The following is a 24,485-nucleotide window of genomic DNA, read 5'->3' on the forward strand; positions in this document are numbered from 1 at the left end:
TTCAACAGTTCAAGCATATAGTGTCAAATATTTTTCATATGTGTGACGTCACATATAGTGGATCTAATTAGACTAATAGGGGTGCCAAGAGAGTATACTTACACTGTTCTGATTAGCTGGTGATGAGAAGCAGTTTCCAACAAATTGAATATGCAGAGGATTTTAGGTGCCTATTATGGTTTCTTTTATCCATTTATTTAATATACTAAAAATAATTAGACTGTAATATGAGAAATTTTATTTAATTTTTCGGTAAAAATTTTCAGCATTTGCCACAAAATTTAAACCTTAGAATTTTCGACCATCAATTCAGTCTCGAGATCAGGCAGACACTGAATATCAATGATTTTTTGATTCATTTCTGACAGAAACTTGTGTTTGTATACATTTAAGTGAATGTTGGTGTGAAATTAGCACCTTGTAGCTATTCACATGCATGTGCAATTCTCTGTGTGTGCCGATTCCCCACATGCAAGATTGTGTACAAAATGAAAAATAAACATTAAACATTAAATAATAATAAAAGTTACTTACGTGTCTCGGTATCATTGAAATGCAGTACCTTCTTTATGAAAATCTAAAGAAAGTATGCAAAAAAGCGATTTGTCGGAATCAGGGATGCAAACGAATGGCAAAATTGATATTGGAATATTTGGTAATTCTTTCGAACGAATATTTGAATATTCGATTACCAAAATACATCTTTTAAAAGTTGTAGTAAACTTTTATAATATTCTCTAAAGTAATAGCCGGGGCATTTTAGCTCTACTTTGTCGTAACAACTACGTGTGGCGGTTATTGTAAAAACACGGGGACTTTTTATAGTACCCGACGATATGTCCCTAAATGACACATGACGTGTGTTTAGTGTATTGTCATCACATTCACACCTCTGGCATTATGGGCCAATCGTTGTTAAAACAAGACAAACGAATCTTAAACACAACAACATAGTTGTTACAATTATTATTATAATTATTCAATAAAAAACATCGAATATTCGAATACCGATTTTGACATTCGAATACCAGACGTTTGATCGAATATTTGAATATTCGTTTGCATCCCTACTTATAATGCACTTCCAACAGCCTCAGCGTTGAGCTAGCTTTAATGTCAATGAGGTTGTGTTATTGGCTGCAGGTCAAAAGGTAAGGGTTTCAAACCCCCGTTTAGGCATACACTCTTTAACAATAATGGTGTCAGAAGTAATTCGGTGGCCCTGAAGGTAATTGGGTGCTGAAGGAACCTGTACAGTTCTGTTCATCCAAGTTTAGGGAGTTCCGATCCAGTCCCCAAAAAGGGTAAAAGAGGGAGGAGTGTAGTGTCAGCCGTATAGGGCATTTCCAACAGCCTCGCTGTTGAGCTAGCTTTTGTGGCAGTGAGGTTGCGACATCGGCTGCAGGTCAAAAGGTACAGCGTTCAAACCCCCGTTTAGGCATACACTCTTTCTTTCGCAATAGTAACTCAAGTTTTCTCAAAATATAATATTTATCTGGACCAAAGCTAGCAAAGAATAATCTGTGGGGTCTTTATCAAAGTTTCAAAGTTTATTGGCAATCAACATAATTTACCTTTGGACATTTACAAAAAATTATGTTATGGCAAAGACACAAAACATATGAACATATATTCAAACAAGTTCAATGTATAAAATACAAAATTATGATATGGTATTGTAAATTGTGACAATTAAATGCCAGGGCTTTTTCTGCCCATTTTGGGAAAAAAGACCTTACACATTTTGGGAAAATTTCCATCGCTAAATCTGCCCAAATTGAGAAATTTTACAATTGAAAGAACATTAGCTTTTCAATCTCCTGCGAATGAGTAAATTATTAAATATAAGTTTCTTTTCCTTTTCAAAAGACCTGAAATGGCTGAAATATCAATCCTTGGGGTGTAAATATCTATTGCAATTAATTAATCAATTGACAGATAATGTTTGATACTGATCTCTGAATGTGATGAAAATCAACGATTTCTGATTTCAATTATCCCCATAACTTAAAATTACATAATTTATTAGAATGTTGAATGAACCAGTACACTGGTTAAAGAAATTGTTAATTTTTTTTTTTTTTATTTTTTTTTTTTTTATTGGGAAAAATATCATATATTTTGCTTTAGAATGGGTTTGATAGTCAGACCCATGGGTACTATGGAAAAAAGCCTTCATGCATACAGTATGTATTACATGCTTGCATGCTTAGTAAACAAGTCTATATGACTGTACTGTTTGTAAAATATTATTGAAAACCCAGTATATATTTAAATACATATGTTGACTGTACAGGTGAGTATTTCTAAGAAGCAGCTAAAGTTTTTAAATTTTGTTAAGATTCATAAGCATAGTACACAGATTTCGCAATGTTGTTACAAGTTTTCTTAATTTTACTACACATAAGGTACTTAAATTTTGCCAGTTATTTATTTATTACGGTTGGCCAGGTTGATCTCAGATACAATATTTATTTCTAAGATGTTCATAAAACTTACAGCATAACATAAAATGGTATTCTGATTTGCTAGTGTTCTGAGACTGAGTGCATATGAAATCCGTTTTGAACATACAGTAATAATGCATTTTTGTTTGGTTTAATGAAGCCTCATGCCATCTCTGTACATTCTGATCTCTTATTCTTTAAGTTAACATATGCAGATAGCCATGCCATGCATTATTATTACAAGGGTTATGTTACATAATGTATACTGATGTCTCTTTGTTTAAGAAAGACTAAGTGCATAAGTGTACATGAAGTTTTCATTACTTTAAGCAAGTACTTTTAATGCTCGATGATAAGGGAAACCGTCCATGTTCCCCTAATACTGCAACATTAGATGTTTGTGACTTAACACCAAGTACTTTTTTACAGAATTTCATAATTATGTAGTCAATCTATCTCTTTAAAATCATATATATATATATATGAAGTGTGATGTCAACAGGTCTGCTTCACACAACAGCTTATCTCCATCTCCCCAAGATATGAGCACAGACCCGAGTGACATCAGTAACTTTATGGGTAAACAAGTCAAATAGTGCACTAACACTACACTCGCCCCATAGTTCTTTTGTTGGGCCGGTCCTTGGGTTGACTGAACACAGGACTGTTCAATATTTGGAATAGTCTACAAGTCTTCTACAGACAAGAAGTTAACTAGAACAGTACTGGCCAAGTTTACAAATCAAATGTTCCAGATTAGTAGAACTAGAATTTGATTGAACAATCATCCAAACTTGTTTGTCTTCTGTCCGGCTACTCTTTCTGCTACGTTACTTTGGATAATGAAAAGGCCTCAGGAGTAAACACAAGCAAAAGAAAGGGCCTGGTAAGTGGCAGACCATGAAGACTTTACCACATAATTAAATTATCAACTTGTATGACCACTAGAAAATGACCTAAAGCAGATTATTTACGAAATTTGTGGCTCCAACATTCAGTCCACGTTAACTCAGCAACTTTGCATGTGTATCTTAAGTTAAAATGACACATCAAGAAAGTTAGTTTTCTTTATTTTATTCGAAAGAACAAGGTTTCAACTTAATATAACTGAAAGCAGTGGGTCCAAACAGGCCTTAATTAACACACAACACATCAGCTTATTAACTCATTAACTACTAAGAGTAAGATACGTTATCAAATTTTAAAAGCTGATTCTAGTATGATGGACATAGTCAATACTCAATATATTTCTGTTTTAAAACAAGCACCAGTCATATTGTAGATAACTATGCAAACTCTGTAGTTGGTCACTCAAATATTTTTGTATATTAAGTGTTAAGTATTCCGTTTGTCAAATTCTACTGAAAATTATTTTCTAATGCTATCAATAATGGGGTAAACAAAAATAAGCGAAGTAATAAATTATATTTTACCGTAATTCACCTAAGAGTTCGGACACCTTAAATTAATTTTTTTTTTCGCTGTCCGAATACATAGAAAATTACCATTTTTACATTTTATTTACATGTTTGTTTAACCTGCTTTTTTCTTCATGTTTGCATTTTACCACTAATTAATTTATCCATAGTAATCAATGGTCATAAACTTATTTATTACGCCTATAAGTGTCAATCCTTCATCAAGTTAATTAAAACACCATTTTATACATGCATTGAACTAAATAAACACATTCTATCGGCTTCAGATCAAAGAGTCACACTGTGTGACGTCACATAACTTACAGTTATACTCACGAGGATTTCGTGGAGAGCATGGACATTGCTATGCAGGATTAATGTATAACTGTATCATTATTGCTTCATACAGTCTATAAGTGTGGTACAAGTTTGAAAGTTTATTGGCAAATTTTACAAACATGTCATGTCTATGTTTTCTTAATCCCTTGATTGCCCATGTTGTTTCTTTAATCCTCCAAGAAATATTTCACACTTCCTTTTTCTACATGCAATACATCGTTTAGGATGGGTATTTACTAATTAACTTGTCACAGTGGTGTATACAGTTAGGTAATCTAGCCAGGCATTGTGAAGATAAAAATCAATAATCTTCGTCTGTGAAACTTGGTAACTGTGAAAGTTATGATTGATGTCCTTTGGGTGGAAAATAATTATGGGTGTCCGAACTCTAAGATGAATTACGGTAACAGTTATTACGAAAAACTTAAACATTTTACTTTGCTAAATAATATCAAATTATCATGTAGAAGAATCAATCTAATTAATCCTTACATCCCAAAATAACATATCTTACGTCTCCACGAATATTTACCAAAAGGCATAAAACGTCATAAAAAATATCAGATCCAACCTATATCAATGTGAAAAAAGTTAATATTTTTTCAAGTAGTTGCATCAGAACAAGCACAAGTTATAAACATTGATACTGAATATATATATATTCATAGTCTCAAGTCACTCTAACAGTTTGTCTTTATTTGTATAATCTTAAACACATATCATTCTATTATATCAAATATATAAGGCTGCAAACATGTACATGAACAGTTAGCTTCCTCTTTGTAACATATTGATCTAATTTAGCAATTAAACGCATTGAAATGCTTATAAGTATTTGCATAACGTATCTGATGAACATATCTTACTATTTAAAACAAAATATATGAGGATATTTTTGAGTGGTTTCACAATTGTAGTATTCAAAATAATTTTCTTTAAATCGACTTTTTGCATTTCCATAACAAAATATATCACCACAACGAAATTAATTCCCATGTTAATACACAATGCTAAGAATCTTCCTTATAATACAATACAATGCTTACTACTCAGATCGAAAAGCAAATTTAGTAAACACATCCATTATCTATTGTAGGGCTTATGACTTCAAGTTTGGTATGCATGACTTGATCATCTCTATGTCAGATTTTTTCAACTTGAATAGTCCTTGTGACTTTTCTGTTGGCATTAGGCCTTCAAAACGGCAAATCACGTCTTTCATATCAAGTCCTAATTCATCAGGAGCATTTGGCCATCTGTTCGGTTTGACTTAAATTGAATAAATTCCACTTTCTTCCAAGTTCCATGAATGTTATGTAAATGGTCACACTATAATCTGATGCACATTAAATTCAATGCTTAATTACTTAGTCAATGTTGATTTGACATATATGTATTTTGGTAATATATTAAAGCACACTGCCTGTAATTATTTATAGGTTTAGGACGACGTATTATGACCGTTTTGTTTCACATATGGACACTCAACCGGGAACGTATCTAATGGATTTTTTTTGTGTAAACCCAGTCGTGATTGAAAGAAAGCCTAAAACTTACTTTTTATCCATTATACTTTTCATTAAGTTTATCTATATATATGTTCTTTGTTTGATTGACCACATTTAAGACATTAAGCTACCATTTATAACCAAATAAAATTGGCCATTAATCTAAGGTATCTTATTCGTAAATCTGAGACAATGAATGTCTGGCAGGCATACAAAAAATAGTGAACACAGCAGCATTTTATTCTTGAAACCAATAAGTCTAACCTTCCTTCTTATGATAAAATGAAAAATATATGTTTAAATCAACTTCAGTATGCATTGTGTTGCATGTACATTATGTGGTCTATATCATGTGACAGCCCAAAGTCACCAAAACCAGCTCATATCTGATATAGCCACAGCAATGTGACAATTTGAATATTAAAACAATGATTGGTTTGAGAAAATATTGATATTGTTCAACACACAGATGCCCCCAAACCCACCTTAACGTTTTTTATTGTCAAAATATATGCATGGGACAGTCGATTTATAAAAGTTACTGAGTTACAGTGGAATATTAATGCCAAGCGCAGGAAAATTTAACTGGAAAAATTTGCCAAAAAAAGTAGCAGAATTTCAGAACCAATTTTACTAGAACGGCTCAAAATCCAACCTCTGCCACCAATGTAAAATTGTCTAATATCTATATGGACCAAACCCAGCTTACCACAGTACACTCAACGAGTTAGACCCAATTTCTGTTTCCCTCCGCGGATTTTCGCTATCGCGGCCAACACAATGAATTTATCAACTCAGTCCGCGTTCCTCAGAGTTTCAATTTTAGGCCCTCGGAGGGTGATCAGTTGACTGAAGAATAACGAACGCGGCGTTCCTCGGAGGGGTTAACTCTGCGAAACTCTGCGGACACTTGATAAGAATCTATGCTAAAGTTATTTTTTTATTAAAATTTTTAACCAATTATGAAGGCTCCAGCCTCCAGTAAATTGCTATTATTCTTTTTCCTCTGCCTGTTTTGCATGAAGTTAGCTTACCACAAGAATGCAGTCGTATTTCACTAGTTAAACATGAATCTTGAAAAAAAGGTTTTTGCTAATGTCTGAATGCATTGATAAACACATTTCACCCGAGAAAGGCTAGGTTACACATTTTCGGTAAATCAGGTCAAACACATGTTCAATGGTTCACAGCGCATGGTTGAAGGCCTTCTTGCCTCTTTTTCTGTGGAAAATTCCATTAAACGTCATAGCTATTTTTAACCACCAATAATAAATAGTATATTCCACATTGTATTGATCACGCGCTTGACGTCAGAGGTCATGGTTCAGAATCGTGTAAAATGTCGACTGCTTTACAATGCAATACAATTAGTGGCAATACTTTAATGATTTGATGTTTATTATTCAAGATAATATTCAATTGGCTTTTACAGACACAAATACATATTAAACGTTGGTAAGAATCTTTTACGATTAACAATGTGCATAAGCATAAAAATAAATAACTTCTAAACAAGAATGATTTCTTGCTTATCTGATTAGACTCGGAGTCCCGCTGCGGGATCATAAAATCGGACGATTTTCAACGCTATCGTTCATATAAAACTTGGCGGTGAGACAGCCACTCGGAGGAACTCGGGATTTTACCGAGGGCAACAGTTTAACCCTCGGAGGAAATCCGCGATCATCAACTTTATCCCTCGGAGTGAACAAGGAAAATGGGTCTAACTCGTTGAGTGTACTGTATTTAAGAATACCGGGTAATCTCAAGGGTCTTTATTAAGTGTGTTCTCAGCACATCTGTTTTACCAAACAGCTTATCTCCATCTCCATAAGATATGTGCACAGACCAGTAATGTCAGCACTTTTTGTGTCAACTAGTCAAATGCTGTAGCCCACTGACTATAAGACGCTAGCGTATATAGGACGCAGGCAAAAAAAATCTTTGAAAAACTTGAGGAAAAACTTTCTAATATGGTTTATAGGACGCAATGAAAAAATGTTAAAATCGTTTGCCACATGTTTGTTTATAGTGACGAAATATTTGTCTTCTGTGAAAATTGCGATGGTTATTGTAAACCATGCAATGTTAAATACAAAGCAAAATATATTTTCTTTGTTTGTTTGCTTCATATAATAATACATAACAAATTGTTTAAATGAAATAAGTACATAGTTCGTAGCATGGTGTATTGTAAACAATAACCTGTTGAAAATAAAGAAATTTTGTTAAGCAAAAACCTTACATTGTACATGTTTGTTCTCAACATATCAACACCTTCAGCAAAGTATAAAGAATGTGGCAAAGTGTAAGAAAGCAAGACTATTATCGCAACAGTTTGTACTATTGGTATGTTAAGCTGCTTAAAGGCAGCGCTTAAGTTTTGCACACCTTTTCACACCATTGACAAAAAATATTTTGACAGGGCACAGCTATGCTTCTTTGCATGCGTGTTTAATTATTATTTTATACAGAATAATATTAAATAATTGCAAATTGCACAATGTTGAAACTTTGAAATATTTAACGTTTTTAGCTCGACTATTCGAAGAATAAGGAGAGCTATCCTAGTCACCCGAGCGTCGGTGTCGGCGTAACCATTTATGTTAAAGTTTTTGTAAGAGTTTTTGTACCACCTCAAATATTTTCAAAGTCCATTGACATATGGCTTTGAAACTTTGCACACTTGTTCACCATCATGCCCCCAACCTGTACACAGGAGGAGGTAACTCTATCAAGCATTTTGACAAAATTATGCCCCTTTTTCTACTTTGAATTTACGTTAAAGTTTGCGTACCACCTCAAATATTTTCAAAGTCCATTGACATCTGGCTTTGAAACTTTGCACGCTTGTTCACCATCATGCCCCCAACCTATACACTGGAGGAGGTAACTGTATCAAGCATTTTAACAGATTTATGCCCCTTTTTCGACTTAGAATTTACGTTTAAGTTTGCTTACCACCTCAAATATTTTCAAAGTCCATTGACATCTGGCTTCGAAACTTTGCACGTTTGTTCACCATCATGCTCCCCGCCTGTACACAGGAGGAGGTAACTCTATCAAACATTTTGACAAAATGATGTCCCTTTTTCGAATTAGAATTAACGTTAAAGTTTGCTTACCACCTCAAATATTTTCAAAGTCCATTTACATCTGGCTTTAAAATTTTGCACGCTTGTTCACCATCATACCCCCAACCTGTACACAGGAGGAGGTAACTCTATCAAGCATTTTGACAAAATGATGCCCCTTTTTCTACTTAGAATTTACGTTAAAGTTTGCGTACCACCTCAAATATTTTCCATTCAATTTATATAAATATCTCAGCACATCATGTATTGCATTGAAATCTAATCTAACAGTGATCCATGCATGTTTTGCCAAAACTTTCAATCCTTACACCGAAAAGCGGCGGAATAATCGAGCGCGCTGTCTCTGTGACAGCTCTTGTTTGACTCACCGTATCCCGATCTTCACTGCTGTTTTTAACTCAATCGAGAGGATGTGAGTTACATGCCTTTGAAAATAGACATAAACTAACTAGTTTTTCCCCATTTATTTCTCTGAAGAGCCAAATTCAGAATTTGTCTGAAATCAACTTCAGAAAAAAATATCAGAAGCCTTATCCTGTTTATAAGACGCAGGCATTTTTATAATTAGGAATCTGAGGGGAAAAAGTGTATGTTATAATCAGTCATTTACATAAGTGCACTCGCAGTATGAATCTGTTGATAATTTTTGTGGCATAAAGGGAACATAATAAATGTCTGAATGTTAAAAAAGTTCCCTTAACGCTCATTATTGTGGCTACTGTTTGATGCTGCTTCAATTATATTGTCCCACAATTCAATCCATAGATTCATTTTTTTTTAAATGGTCTCTTGTTGCCATCAAAGTCATAACAATTTTATCATGGGCTTAAGTGGTTCAAACTAACACCTGACCCAATATTTGGAAAAGCTCATGACTGTGATGAATTTAACAAGTCTTTTTGTGATAGTTAGATTAGTAGCGTGTTTTTTTGGTCTTTACAGTAACACTTTATCCAAATTTGAATTGCTGTCGCAATAAAAGTTAAAAGCGAAGCACTAGATCTTATTGCCATTTGTTTAATACTGCAGACAGATTTTCATGTAATACGCGCAACAGCTTTTCTTTTATAACTGAGAACCTTTTTTACAATAAAGAAGCATTTCTTTACATAATTGTATGATAAATTGGGTCAGAAACATACATTTTTAGCTCCACTGGCCGAAGGCCATGGAGCTTATGTCGTCACAGATTGTCCGTCGTGAGTGCGTGCGTGCGTGCGTGCGTGCGTGCGTGCGTGCGTAAACTTTTACTTTAAACGACATCTCCTCTGAAACTGATAAGCGGATTTTGACAAAACTTCACAGGAATGTTCCTTTGGTGGTCCTTTACCAAAATTGCTCAAATGGTTCCGGTCCATTGCACAATATGGCCGCCAGAGCTAAAAATAGCAAAATCTTTAAACGACATCTCCTCTGAAACGGTTCGGCAGATTTTGATGAAACTTGACAGTAATGTTCCTTGGGTGGTCCTTTATTAAAATTGCTCAAATGGTTCTGGTCCATTGCACAATATGGCCGCCACAGCTAAAAATAGCAAAATCTTTAAACGACATCTCCTCTGAAACAGATAGGCAGATTTTGATGAAACTTGACAGAATTGTTCCTTGGGTGGTCCTTAACCAAAATTGCTCAAATGGTTCCGGTCCGCTGCACAACATGGCTGCCAGGGCAAAAAAAATAGAAAAACCTTTAAAGAACATCTTCTCAGAAACCGATGATCAGATTTTGATGAAACTTAACAGAAATGTTCCTTGGATGGTCCTTTATCAAATTTGCTTCAATGGTTTCGGTCCACTGCACAAGATGGCCCCCAGAGGTAAAAATAGAAAAACCTTTAAACGACTTCTCCTCATAAACCGATGATCGTATTGCAATGAAACTTGACAGAAATGTTACTTGGGTAGTCCTTAACCAAAATAGCCCAAACAGTTCTGGTCTGCTGCACAACATGGGCACCAGAGCTAAGAATAGAAAAAAACGTTAAACTACATCTTCTCAGAAACCGATTATCAGATTTTGATGAAACTTTACATAAATGTTCATCGGGATGCCCTTTAACCAAAATTCCCCAAATGGTTCCGGTCCGCTGCACAACATGGCTGCGAGAGTTAAAAAATAAAAAAAACTTTATACGACTTGTCGTCGAAACCGATGACCTTTTTTCGATAAAACTTGACAGAAATGTTTGTTTGGTGCTCCTTTACTCAAATTGCCCAAATCATTTCGGTCCACTGCACAACATGGCAGCCAGAGCTATTAAAGTAAAAATTTTTTTTAAATAACTTCTCCTCAAAAATTGATGATTGTATTTCTATGAAACTTGACGAAAATGTTCGTTAGGTGGTCTTTGCTTGAACCTTTTGGCCAGTGGAGCACAGGCACTGATGTGCCTCTTGTTTTACTCAGTGTTTTTGCTTTTCTCTATCTCTTGCCTATGACTTGCCTTTAATTAAAAAAAAAAGTTGTTGTATTTTTCGCTTGCTCGCTCCTTATTTTTTCTGGCATAAATCATAGAACAAATCATCAACTTGTTTTGCTTTTAAATAGGCTTTAGACAACTTTTGACCATAATGTCATAATATAATGTAGTTTTTGGCATACATGTAAATATATGACTAGATTGGTTGTTCAAAGTTCATGTCCAATTATTGTGTTTCTTTTCAGATATGAAGGTAACAATCAAAGAGAGACTATGCTACCTGCTGCTACTTTTAGTTGCCACAACAGTGTCAGGTACATGATCATGCATATTTCAGCAGTAAAATATTAAGAAGGGAAATTTAGAAGTTTTATAATTGTTTTATGTATATGAGGGGATATTCGAAATTAAGTTGACTTATAATATTACTTTGAAACAATTCATGCTATTTATTTTTCATAACAGGAAACAAATCTCTCTCTCTCTCTCTCTCTCTCTCTCTCTATATATATATATATATATATATATATAAAGAGAGAGAGAGAGAATGGGTTTTTAGACTATTTGCGCATGCGCGCAGGTAGTCTTAAGAACGCAAAAACCAAAGAACTACTTCTTTTCATGTTGTTTTAACCCGTTTTTTTGTCTCAATGCGCTCTATGTTTAGGCCAAATAAAAAAATAGGTGCGTTTCAGGTAACGCTGCCAAAAAAAATAGGGTAGGTAGATCGGAATATTTTTTTATTTTTTTTATATTTTTTTTTTGATATATTGATTTCAGTAACTGTTGACTCAGAAAGTAACAAAAATAAAAGTCATCAATTTTCAGGTTTATCAGTAGTTTTTAAACATGTTCCATGCTTCAAAGAAAACGTTCTTTATTTGTCTGGTTAAACTACTTTGACAATGATGGTTGGATTTCAACTAAGTTATGGTACACCACTCTGCTATTATTTAAGACTTTCCAGGAACGGTTTTACTTTTCTTTATGCACCCTTTTGCTTTCAATCACCCTCTGTAGAATGCTAACCTCCCTGTAACATAATTACATGAAGAGTGGGACAGCAAATTTACCATATAAGCCATCAGCCAAGGAAACCTCAATGCTGTCAAGAGGACCTAGGGGTTCAGGTTTGAAGAACAAGTAACATACAGGTTTTATTGCCAAAATTGCACACTTAAGTCTGACATATCAATCCGAAAGTCAGTATCTGACACATTTGAATCTGACAAGAAAATATAGTTCAATAATTGAAATATTCCTGCCACACAAGCACAAACTACCCGTAATTCACCTTAGAGTTCGGACAATCTAAAAATTCGGACATCCATTATTATTATTACCACCCAGACACATTTATCCTGCATAGCTATGTCCATGCTCTCCACGAGATCCTCGTGGGTATAACTGAGAGTTATGTGACGTCACACAATGTGACTGTTTGATCTGAAGCCGATAAAAGGTGTTTATTCATTTCATTGCATGTATAAAATGGTGTTGAATGGGATTTTAATTAACTTGATGAAGGAGTTACACTTATAGGCGTAATAACCATTGACAACTACGGATAAATAAGTGGTAAAATGCAGACATGAAGAAAAAAGGCAGGTTTACCATGCATGTAGATAAAATGTAAAAATGGTTATTTTCTATGAATTCGGAGAGCGAAAAATTAATTATTTTAAGGTGTCCGAACTCTAAGGTGAAGTGCGGTTAGTACATTCAGAAATCCAACTCTAATATTGTCAACTTTACATACATACATTTCGTAACAAATGCTTTTCGTACCCAAATCGCATTTTTTTCAGGGAAAAATAGGTTAGGGTCGGCGGGAAAAAATAGGGTCGGTCGGGTAACCTGAAACAGACCTATTTTTTTATTTGGCCTTTGCAGAATGACGACGAAATCATAAAAAAAGATAAGTTGTATTGCGTTCCGAGTATGAGCTCTTGCTTGTTCAGCTATTTCTGCGCTGTATCCCAGCGTTTTATTTTTAGCAGAATATAAACTATTTATAGATTGTTATATTTATCAGATTAATGTGTATGGACAGATTTAAAAATAACTTTCCACATGTGTTCGACAACTTTCCACATGTGTTCGACATACCAAGACGACGTGTCACGTGCAAGACCCGTGTCCCTACCTCTAAGGTCAAGGTCACACTTAGGTGTTTAATCACATTGGAATGCTGCATATAAGGACATAAGAGTATAGGTTGTCGTGTAAGGGCTGTAACTTTCTCTTGTATGGACATATTTTAAAATAACTTGCCACATGTGTTCGACAACTTTCCACATATGTTCGACATATCAAGAAGACATGTATCGTGCAAGACCCATGTCCCTACCTCTATGGTCAAGGTCACACTAAATATTATTCACAATGGAATGATGCATATATAAGGACATAGAGTAAAGGTTGTCGTGTCTGGGCTGTTACTTTCTCTTGTATGGACAGATTTTAAAATGACTTGCCACATGTGTTCGACATACCAAGATCACGTGTCACGTGCAAGACCTGTTTCCCTATCTCTAAGGTCAAGGTCACACTTAGTGTTTATTCACAATGGAATGCTGCATATAAGGACATAGAGGATAGGTTGTCGTGTCTGGACTGTAACTTTCTCTTGTATGGACAGATTTTAAAATGACTTGCCACATGTGTTCGGCATACCAAGACAACGTGTCGCATGCAAGACCTGTGTCCCTACCTTTATGGCAAGGTCACACTTAGGTGTATATTCACAATGGAATGATGCATATAAGGACATAGAGTATAGGTGGTCGTGTTAGGGCTGTAACTTTCTTTTGTATGGACAGATTTAAAAATAACTTGCCACATGTGTTTGACATACTAAAACAATGTGTCGCGTGCAAGACCCATGTCCCTACCTCTAAGGTCAAGGTAACACTTAGGTGTTCATTCACAATGGAATGCTGCATATAAGGACATAGAGTATAGGTTGTTGTGTCTAGGCTGTAACTTTTCCTTATATGGACAGATTTTAAAATAACTTGCCACATGTGTTTGACATACCAAAACGACGTGTCGAGTGCACTGACCTTGTTCTGTACTGACCTTGTTCATAGGTCAATGTCACATTCAGGGGCATTCGTCACATACTGTGACAGCTCTTGTTCTTTCTTTTTTCTTGATTTTGACAGGCACATATCTATATTTAACCCAAGTAAAACATGTTTTTTGAATGATGTATACCATTGTTGGTCGGGCTGGCATGAGAGCGGAATCAAACTCACCAATGGTATTGAATATCATAAGTTAGGTTCGACTCATGGTGACCAAACTTGGTATGATGAAAAGATTGATGGAAACCATTATTAGGATTGGGTTTAGGGCTTCTAGGGTCAAGGTCACTGTTACTAAAAATAGAAAAAAATGGTTGGTACTGAATAACTTGAGTTACAGTTGTGTTTTGGTCTTGAGTCATGGTCAAGGTCAAGGTCACTATAACTAAAAATAGAAAAATGGTAATTACTAAATAAGTTATATTAGGGTTGACATATTATGACCAAACTTGGTATATATGAAGAGTTTAAGGCCCCTAGGGTCAAGGTCACTGTTACTAAAAATAGAAAAACAGTTGGTACTGAATAAGTTTAGTGAGCTAAGGGTTTATATATTGCGACAAAATTTGGTTTGCTGCCCTTAGCCGACAGAAAGATAACCCAAATGATAATTTAGTATAATTTAATATAGTATTTATCGTAGCAAGGTAAAAAACTGAAAATAGAAATAACACAATCTTAAACACAATGCAATTAATCAATACATAGCATACTTTTGTATATTTAAAACATATGCAAGTTACATGTACATCAAAGTGTATTATCCATTTTAACAATTGAATGATGGTAACACACATGAGATTGACAATCTATTGTTATATAAATAAACTTCCAAATGAGTTCAACCTACATTATTCACTCACTAGGATCTGCGCAATATTGGAGGATCTTCTATACAATGTATTTCACTAGTATCTGTAAATTACAAAAAAGAACAATTCAAATTATATTTATATAAAGAAAAATCAACATTAGATTAATCAAGTCTTAGTACGCCTACATTGAAAGTTTAGTCCTATGAAATTGAGTTAAAGGCCCGATCACACCGCAAGAACTTTGCTGGAGCGGTGAAAAAAATTCATCACCGCGCGTTACCATTCACCAGAAGTTGGCCCCCGTTAAGGCAACGCCGTATACGCTCGGCCACTGCTTATGGTCCCTCCTACCGCTCCGAAAGTTTTGAGCTGCATAAAATATTGCGAGCGGTGAGGAGCGGGCAATTTTCCGCTCCGGCAAAGTTCACCACCGCTCCAACAACGCCCAGTCAAAGTTTAGCACCGCTAGACGCAAGTTCGTGGACGCTTGGGTCCGCTAGGCCAACGCAGAAATCTTGAACGCTGGACCACTGCTGCTTCGCCAGCTTTGCCCGGGCGGTGATTAAACGTTGCACAAACTTTTGTGGAGTGGTTGTAAGCGTTTTACGAGCGGACACGGGATTGCTGGAACGGTGTCGGGCGTTGAAGCAGCGATCCATTGCGGTGATGAACGTTGGTATGGAGGTGTCAGAGCGGGATCAGAATTTGGCTATAAATACAGGGAGAAATGGACCAGGAGCCCATTTGGAATCGAGCTGCCGTTGAGTGCAGATCTCATTTACATCGAATTTGCTTAAAGTTACAGTAAAACTGTACTACCATGGATGCTGAGAGACTTGCTATGATTGGTGCACTAGTCCAGCAGCAGAATCAGAACCTCCTCAGATTGCAACAAGCTGTTGACAGAAGGAGAAGAGAGAGAAGAAGGAGAGACAGAGTTGTGTGTGTCAGACAGTCAGGATACTGAGAAGGCCTGAACATGGACTGTATGACAAGCTGATGGTGGAGCTGAGGAATGAGGATCCACGAGCATTCCAGCACTTCATGAGGATGCCACCAGCCATGTTTGATGAAGTTGTACAGAGGCTGACCCCCAGATTGACCAAGCAAGACACCAATTACCGAGCAAGCCTGGAACCTGGTCTCAAAGTGGCAATCACCCTATGGCACCTGGCCTCTGGTAACACCTACAGAAACATGCAATACGCCTGGAGGGTTCCCCACAACACCATCAGTGTGGTAGTCAGAGAAGTGGTAAAGGCCATCATTGAGGAGTACACAGATGAACTCTTGTTTTGCCCAACAACTGAACAAGGATGGAGAGACCTGGCTTACCAATGGTACCAGAGATGGAACTTTCCCCACACAGTTGGTGCCATTGATGGCAAGCACTTGGCCTGTAAAGCTCCTCGTAACTCTGGCTCAGAATTCTACAACTACTAAGGCTTTTACAGCGTGATCCTGTTTGCCATGGTGGATGCTGACTACAAGTTCACCTACATTGACCTATCAGGCGATGGCTCATCCTCAGATGCTCAGATCTATAACGAAAGTGATCTCCATCGTGGGCTGGACCAGAACAGGATTCATGCCTTTCCTCAGCCAGACCCCCTACCCAATGACAATCAGGATGTGCCTTACTTCATCATCAGGGATGACGCCGTCTCACTGCGGACCTACCTCATGAAGCCATACAGCACCAGAAACCTCACCCATGAAGAGCGCATCTTCAACTATCGGCTGTCCAGGGCAAGACGGGTCGTGGAGAGTGTCTTCGGCATCCTGGCCAACAGGTTCCAGGTTCTGCTCACCACCATGCAACATCACCATGAAACTGTCAGAACTATCGTGGAAGCTTGCTGCATCCTCCACAACCTGATGCGCACCTGCTTCCCAGTGCTCCAGAACAGACTTGTGGACCGTGCACAACCAGATGGGAACCTGCAGCCTGGGGCATGGAGAGAAGGACGGAACTTGGAGGACACTATCGTTGTGCAAGGCCCCAACACAGCCTCACGTGATGGGAAGAGGCAGCGAAACCTACTCAAGCATTGGTGTAACTTCCCAACAGGATCAGTGGACTGGCAGGAGAGAATGGTGGCTATCAACTGAACACTGTGCAGAACACTGAGGAGACACTTGTGCATTGTACATATTATATATACTCATGTTTATTACTTTGTTGTAAATGTTATTTGACATTGTTAAAGGAACTCAAACGTTAATGGGGCCCCAGTATTGGAAATGCAATGAACAAATTGTGCTTGTGTTTGTTTGAAATGTTATGAGAGATTATTAAAGAAACTTGTGATACGATTCATTCTTGATGTCATACTACATTAATAAAAGCACTTTATATTTAAAACATGTCATGTTTAATACGTAAAGCACTTTATATTTAAAACATGTCATGTTTAATACGTAAAGCACTTTATATTTAAAACATGTCATGTTTAATACGTAAAGCACTTTATATTTAAAACATGTCATGTTTAATACGTAAAGCACTTTATATTTAAAACATGTCATGTTTAATACGTAAAGCACTTTATATTTAAAACATGTCATGTTTAATACGTAAAGCACTTTATATTTAAAACATGTCATGTTTAATACTTGAAGGTTTTTTGTTAAAGTTAGAAGTTCCAATAAAGGTCTTTATTCTTGTTGTTGTTGTTGTTCCAAAATATTTATTCAGGATAAAAACATGTATCAGCACAATGGCTGTTTTACATCATGGTCCTGAAAAGGACAAAATAATACAGTAGCAACAATACAAATATAAGATACAAACAAAAGTAGTCAAGAATAGTTTAATAAAAATGCTGTTTATTTAGCTCAAAGCTTTTGAGACCACCCAAACACACAAGTGCACATGCAAACAATAAACAGCAAACATCAAAACAGTTGGCCAGCTCATCCCTTCAACAAAAATCACATGAAATATCTGAGCAGTCCCTTCAACACATCACAAGCAGTCTCAATTCTCCTCGGTGGTGGCCCTCATCTCTGCAAGTACATCAGCAGTCCCTTGAGCTGAGGTGGTGATTGGTATGGGTGGAGCGTTCATCTCCTGCCTCTGGAGGTCCTGGAGAATCCCCCCCTCGCTGACGGTGCTCATGTTGGTGTGGTTAATGGAGGAAAAGTTCTGCATGTCTGACAACATGAGTCCTTCGTTGGAGCTCCTTGGGGTGGAGGATGGCTGGCTGACTCTGGGTGTCTACAATTGCTGGAAGTGCTGAGTCTGATGCTCAGGCTGAGACTGTTGCTTGAAGTCGAGAGGTTGCTGCTGGAAGCCGTGATGCTGAGGCTGGGGCATGAAGTAATATGGCTGCTGCTGCTGGTAGAAGATGAGTGTGGGTGAAAGTGCTGATGCTGGACGTGGTGGGGCTGGAGGAAGGGGAAGGGGGATGGTCGCTGCATCTCGTGGAGGATGGCCGTCATCCTCTCCACTGTGAGCTGGTACTGGGCCTCAGGTAGTCGTTGGAGAGACTGGGACATGTACGTGATGAAGGGCTGCCTTGCATGGCTGATCTCCTGGGCTTGGACCAGTCTCTCCATGAGGGCGTTGGTGGCCTTCATACAATCCCTCATCTCCAGCATCGCAGGGGAGTCTTCAGGCTCGGCTCTGGTGGCGGCACGGCGTGGTCTGGTGGTGGTGGAGGAGGGAACGGGTGAGGGGGTGCCTGGGACCTCGTGACTACCGCTTGAGTTTCAATGAGCGAGAGGGAGCCCTCGTCCTCTTCCTGTTCCTCGACGTTGTGGGAAGGCTGGTGAGAGGTGCTGGCTGACGCCAAGGGATGGGCTGCTGAAGGCTGGCTGGCTACAGGTTCCTGTGTGAGGAGTATGCTTCTAAGTGTCTGACCTTTCCTGGGCTTCACCTCCTTGTGCATGAAGGCGCAGTTCCTCTGGATGAACAGTTCTCTGTCCGTCAAGTTCGCTGCAGCCTGGCCAGACTTCTTGGAGAGAAGCTTAGCGTAGAGGTCCCGGACTGACTTCCACCATGTCCTGAGAGCTTCAGCTCCCTCCTCAATGTCCAGCTCTCTTGCCTTACTGGTCCAAAGCTCCGTCTTCTTCTTTGTATCCTTGTAGTCAGTGGCCCCCGTCCTCCACAAAAGTTCGTGCTCCCGGACCCACTCGATGAGTTGCTCCTGAATGTCATTGTTTAGCACGAGGGCCTTGCGGCGAGACTTCTTTTGAGGCTGACGCTGTTCATCGTCCCTCTCCAAGTGTGGGTGCTGAGAGTCAGAGTCTGAAAAATATAACAAGTGAATAAAAAGAATAAATGTATATATGAAACATATATTATTTAGATCAATTTGTATTGATTTTTCATTGCTTTTATCACATTATAATTACCTTCAGCACCAGCAGCAACACGGCCCTCCTCAGGTTGGTCATCACCAGGGAGTAGCTCCTCATCATCAGGCTGGTCCTGTGTCAGGGCCTCCTCGGGCTCGTCATGAGAGTCTGCAAAATATAACAAATGAATAATAAATGAGCAATGTCAATGTGAAAGGAAGATTATGGTTCTTCTTCTTCTTATTATTATTAAATTTCATACATTTTCATTGGTGATTACCTTCATCAGCGCAGCTGCCCCTGCCTGGGCTGTGGTAGCAGTGGCTGTGGCTGTGTTAGCAGTGGCTGTGCTAGCAGTGGCTTCTAGGGTGGCCTGACTGGTCTCTGCAAAATATAACAATGGAATAATAAATTAAAAATGTTGAAGTAAATTACATAACAGTATTTTTTCACAGTTGTTAAATATTTCTTGACACAACCAGTGGGCCACATATATTTACCTGACTCCATTGGTTCAGCTGCCTGCTCAGTAATGATCTTCTTGGAGGCTGCTGCCTTTCCTTCTCCAGCCTTCCTCTTCTTTTGTCCACGTGGCATGATGAACTTCAACTATCGACTTCTATCAAAAATCTATCAGAACTTCTATCAAAGCGATCCGTTCAGCTCCGTAGTCAAAAGCGGTATGCCACTAAACTAACTTTAAACCCCCGCCGAGCCAACGCCCGCATGCACAGAACGCCGCTCTATTAACGCTCACGTCACCGCTAAACCAACGCTCGCTACCGTTAAGCCAATGCTATAGCAACGCCGGCTTCAGCGGTGCACCGCTAAGGCAACGCCCGTGTTTTCGATTTTTTTCCCATTTTGTGCGGTGACGAGCGTTGTCGAAATTCGGTCCCCTCTCCCTACCGTTCAAGGAATGCTGCAACAAAGTTCGGGCGGTTTGACCGGGCCTTAAGCAGCAATTAATTAATTAATAAACCTTTAGTTAAAAATCAGTACATCTGAATTACAATAGAATAATGTAGTCTAAAATACTACTCAAATCTTGCTGAAAAATGATCGCAGGGCAGTGGCATTAAATGTCAATACTGAACTCACTTACAGATATACATATTAAGATATAAAAAAAACATAAGGCCACACCAAATTGATCATTTGTTCGTCTGATTTACGGATTTACCACACCTTAAATTCGAAAAACGAAAAAAATAATAAAAAAAACTTTTTTTGTGCCCGCACAGACTATTTGGCCGGGCATATTTTTATTTTTTTTACTTCTGAATTTCCTCTATTTTCTGAAGTTCTTTTACTTAGAATTTAAACCTGCAACATGGACTTTACCAGGTATTTCAATGCTTTACATTGAGAGCAAAATTTCCTTGTGTCAGGACAAAATCAGGTCCTGGTAACCGCAAAACAGCGATATTTGTTGACGGTCTTTTTTGCCGGGAATGTTTTGCAGGACATGTTTTTATTTCCTTTATAAATTTTCAGGTTACTTTCAGTTTTCGGAATGTAAAATACATGTTTTAAATGAAAATCAGTGTCATAGACAATGGATTATAGTCATCAGTAAACAACAATAGTTTCATAGCATCGAAGGCAATAATTATTTGTGTGTTTTAAGTAATTCATTGTTTTGTACTCAAAGTTTAGTGTTAAATAATAACTAAATCGAATTTTGAGTTTTAAACTTATATTAAAATACACGGACACACGACTTACAACAATTGAACATGTTTTTGTGAGTTATTTTTAACCAGGTTTTCACATAGTGAAACCTGGTTATTAGAATGGCAAACGTCGTTGTTCATGGGATTGCGATTGGGGTCCCTAGGTTCAAGGTCAAGGTCACTGTTACTAAAAATAGTAAAACAGTTGAAACTAAATAACTTTAGTTTGAGATGACATATCTTGAATTAACTTGGTGTACAGGAAGAGTTAATAGATACCTTTCATGGGATTGCGTTTGGGGTCCCTAGGGTCAAGGTCAAGGTCACTTTTACTAAAAATAGAAAAATGGTTGAAACTGAATAACTTTAGTTAAGGTTGACATATCTTGACCAAACTTGGTCTATAGGAAGAGTTAATGGATACCTTTCACGGGATTGCATTTGGGGTCCCTAGGGTCAAGGTGACTGTAACTAAAAATAAAAAAATGGTTCAAGCTGAATATCTTTTAGTTAGGGTTGACATTTCTTGACCAAACTTGGTCAATAGGAAGAGTTTATGGATACCTTTCATGGGATTGCAATTGGGGTCCCTAGGGTCAAGGTCACTGTTGGGATCTTCACTTATAAGTCTAATACCCTTCCTTCAATTGAAACAATACTTCACACAGTTGTTCAGGGCCATCACATGTAGAGGTTAGATAACTCCATATTATCCTTTATACAAATTATGGCCCCTGATTAACTATGGAACTTAGGTAAAAGTTTTAGGGCAAGTTGGGATATTTATTAATAACTTCTATACCCTTTGTTCAATTGACTTAATACTTCACACAGTTGTTCAGGACCACCACACAATGAGGTTACATAACTCCATATTATCCTTTATACAAGTTATGGTCCCTGATTGACTTAGGTTAAAGTTTAAGGGCAGGTTAAAATTTTAGGGCAAGTTGGGATTTTAATTAAAAAACTTATACCCTTCATTCAATGCACTTAATTCTAAGCAGAATTATTGATGACCATCTTACAACAAGGAACATAAGACCATTTTAACCCTACATACAAATTATGACCCTTGAATGATTTTTAAAAAAAATATATATTTTTTTAATTAATTTCTATTGAAAGGCACATTTATATATTCTTAACCACATTTTCATATTGAATGACTTGCGTCATTGTTCGGGCGGGCTGGTGGGAGGTCAGCATCAAAGTCACCATATGTATCGAATAATTTTAGCTTTCTAGCTAGGTTTGACATAAAGAGCCCAAACTTGGTAAATACGAAGAGTTTATGGATACCTTTTATTGGAATGCGTTTCAATTGAGTAGGATCAAGGTCAAGGTTACTATTAATAGAAAAAGGGTCTACATATTGTGACAAAACTTGAAATATAGGAAGAGTTTATAGAGACCTTTCCTGAGATTGTGTTTTGGGCCCTAAGAGTTATGGTCTAGGTCAATGTCACTGTTGCTAAAAATAGAAATATGGTTAGTACTGAAAAACACAGTAAGGGTTGACATAGTGTGGCCAAACTTGGTATATAGGACAAGTTTATGCAGAGCTTTCATGGATTGCTTTTTGGCCCCCTAGGGTCGAGGTCACTGTTTCTAGAAATAGATTACAGAAAGCTGTTGAAACTGAATCTCTTCTGCCAATCATTAAAAACCTGGTTTTGTCACATCGCGATTCTTGTTCACTTTTATTATTTGTTTGTTTTGTTGCTTTTGACAGGCACATAATACATTGTTATTGTATTCACTTCTAAGTCAAAGCGGCATAGTCGAGCGCGCTGTCTTACGACAGCTCTTGTTTCTTATCCACTTGTTTTCTTTGATTGATTTGTAGTAAAGTGGCCTGTTATTAAAGTGGCCTATTTCTTACGAGCATTAATGAAGCTATGGAGGCCGTCATGATATTCTTTTTCAAGGCAATGTACCTATAAACCATAGGTTCGTGGTAAAGGCGAGGTCTTGAAAGGGAAACATCTTTATTCCATCACCTGCTCTAATATAATGACCGGTGCCACATTTGCAGATTTGTTTGATACTGCTTTAATTATGTTGTCCCACAATTTAATCCACAGTGTCTTTTTTTAGAAATGATCTCTGTGTTATCTACATTTTCGATCTTCTGCAATGTCAAAGTCATTATAATTTTATCATGTGCTTCAAGAGGTTCAAATTGAACCTACCCTTCAATGTTTTTTGTGAAAGTAAGTTACGGAATGAATACAATGGTGTTTTTTTTGGTTTTCAAATAATTGCATGTTACTATAAGGAATTTTGTCTTTACAATATATCCACGATTAAATTGAAGTTAATAGTAAAGCTCTGGATCTTATTGCCATTTGTTAAATATTGTGACAGATTTTCATGTGATACAATCAAAACCTTTTCATTTATAACTGAGAGCCTTTCTTGCAATTAAAAATGATTTCTTGACATAATTATATGAAAAATTTGGTAAGATATAAACTTTTTTTTTCCCGTTTTGCACTCGCCTCTGAATTGCCTAAAATTAAAAAAAAAGTTTTTTTGGTGTTTTTTCGCTCGCTCGCTCCTATTTTTTTTTTGGCAAAATCCGTGGAACAACTGATCAATTTGTTGTGGCCTAATGCTAATAGTTGTATTACAATATACTATATAAGGCAATAGGACTAAAGTAAGGGAGAGCTGGAGCTCGCTAATTTGCAAATGGCAGAAAACAAGGTTAAGCACACAAACGTTTTCAAGAAGTGTAAAGGTTTAGAACTCGGTTGATAATAAATGAAACAGACAAAAGTGGCTTCAGAAAACTTAAATGACTTTTAGAACAGACAAAAGATGAATTATTTGAGAAACGTAATACTGTTCCAGTACACTTGATATGTAGGAAGTGTGTATGGAGACCTTTTGTTGGAGTTTGAGGCCCCTAGGGTCAAGGTCAGGGTCACTGTTACTAAAACTAGATAAATGTTTGGTACTGAATTACTTTCTTAGTTAGGGTTAACATAATTATTGTGACCAAACTTGGTATGTAGGAAGAGTTTCTTTAGGACTTCATGGGATTGCATTTGAGACCCCTGGTGTCAAGGGTAAGGTCACTGTTACTAAAAATAAAAAAAAGGTTAAAACTGAATCTCTCAATGAAGCCTTAAGTTCCTCTGTCAATCATTGCAAACCTGAATTCATCGCATTGTGGCATTTCTTGTTTACTTTCTTATTTGTCTTTTTTTATAACTTTTGAAAGGCACATATTACATCATTTCAATGACAAATTGGTGCATATATTCGAGCGCGCTGTTCTACATCAGCTCTTGTTCAAAATGTTTTTTGTGTTATTAACATTTTCCATTGTCTGTCATGTCAAAGTCACAACAATTTTATCATGAGCT

The 24,485-nt window shown here is 37.1% G+C and overlaps 1 protein-coding gene across 3 annotated transcripts in view; it reads left to right on the forward strand.

Annotated features, from left to right (window-relative positions):
* The window catches only part of LOC128233929 (uncharacterized), a 95,098-nt gene that overhangs the window by 20,502 nt on the left and 50,111 nt on the right, over positions 1-24,485 (forward strand). For all 3 annotated transcript variants that reach the window (XM_052947810.1, XM_052947809.1, XM_052947811.1), the window contains exon 2: positions 11,472-11,540. In XM_052947810.1, the coding sequence (XP_052803770.1) occupies positions 11,474-11,540 (67 nt within the window). In that variant the 5' untranslated portion in view covers positions 11,472-11,473. The remainder of the gene's footprint in view (positions 1-11,471; positions 11,541-24,485) is intronic.

The sequence above is a fragment of the Mya arenaria genome, chromosome 5, assembly GCF_026914265.1.
Source record: "Mya arenaria isolate MELC-2E11 chromosome 5, ASM2691426v1".
Lineage (NCBI taxonomy): Eukaryota > Metazoa > Mollusca > Bivalvia > Myida > Myidae > Mya > Mya arenaria.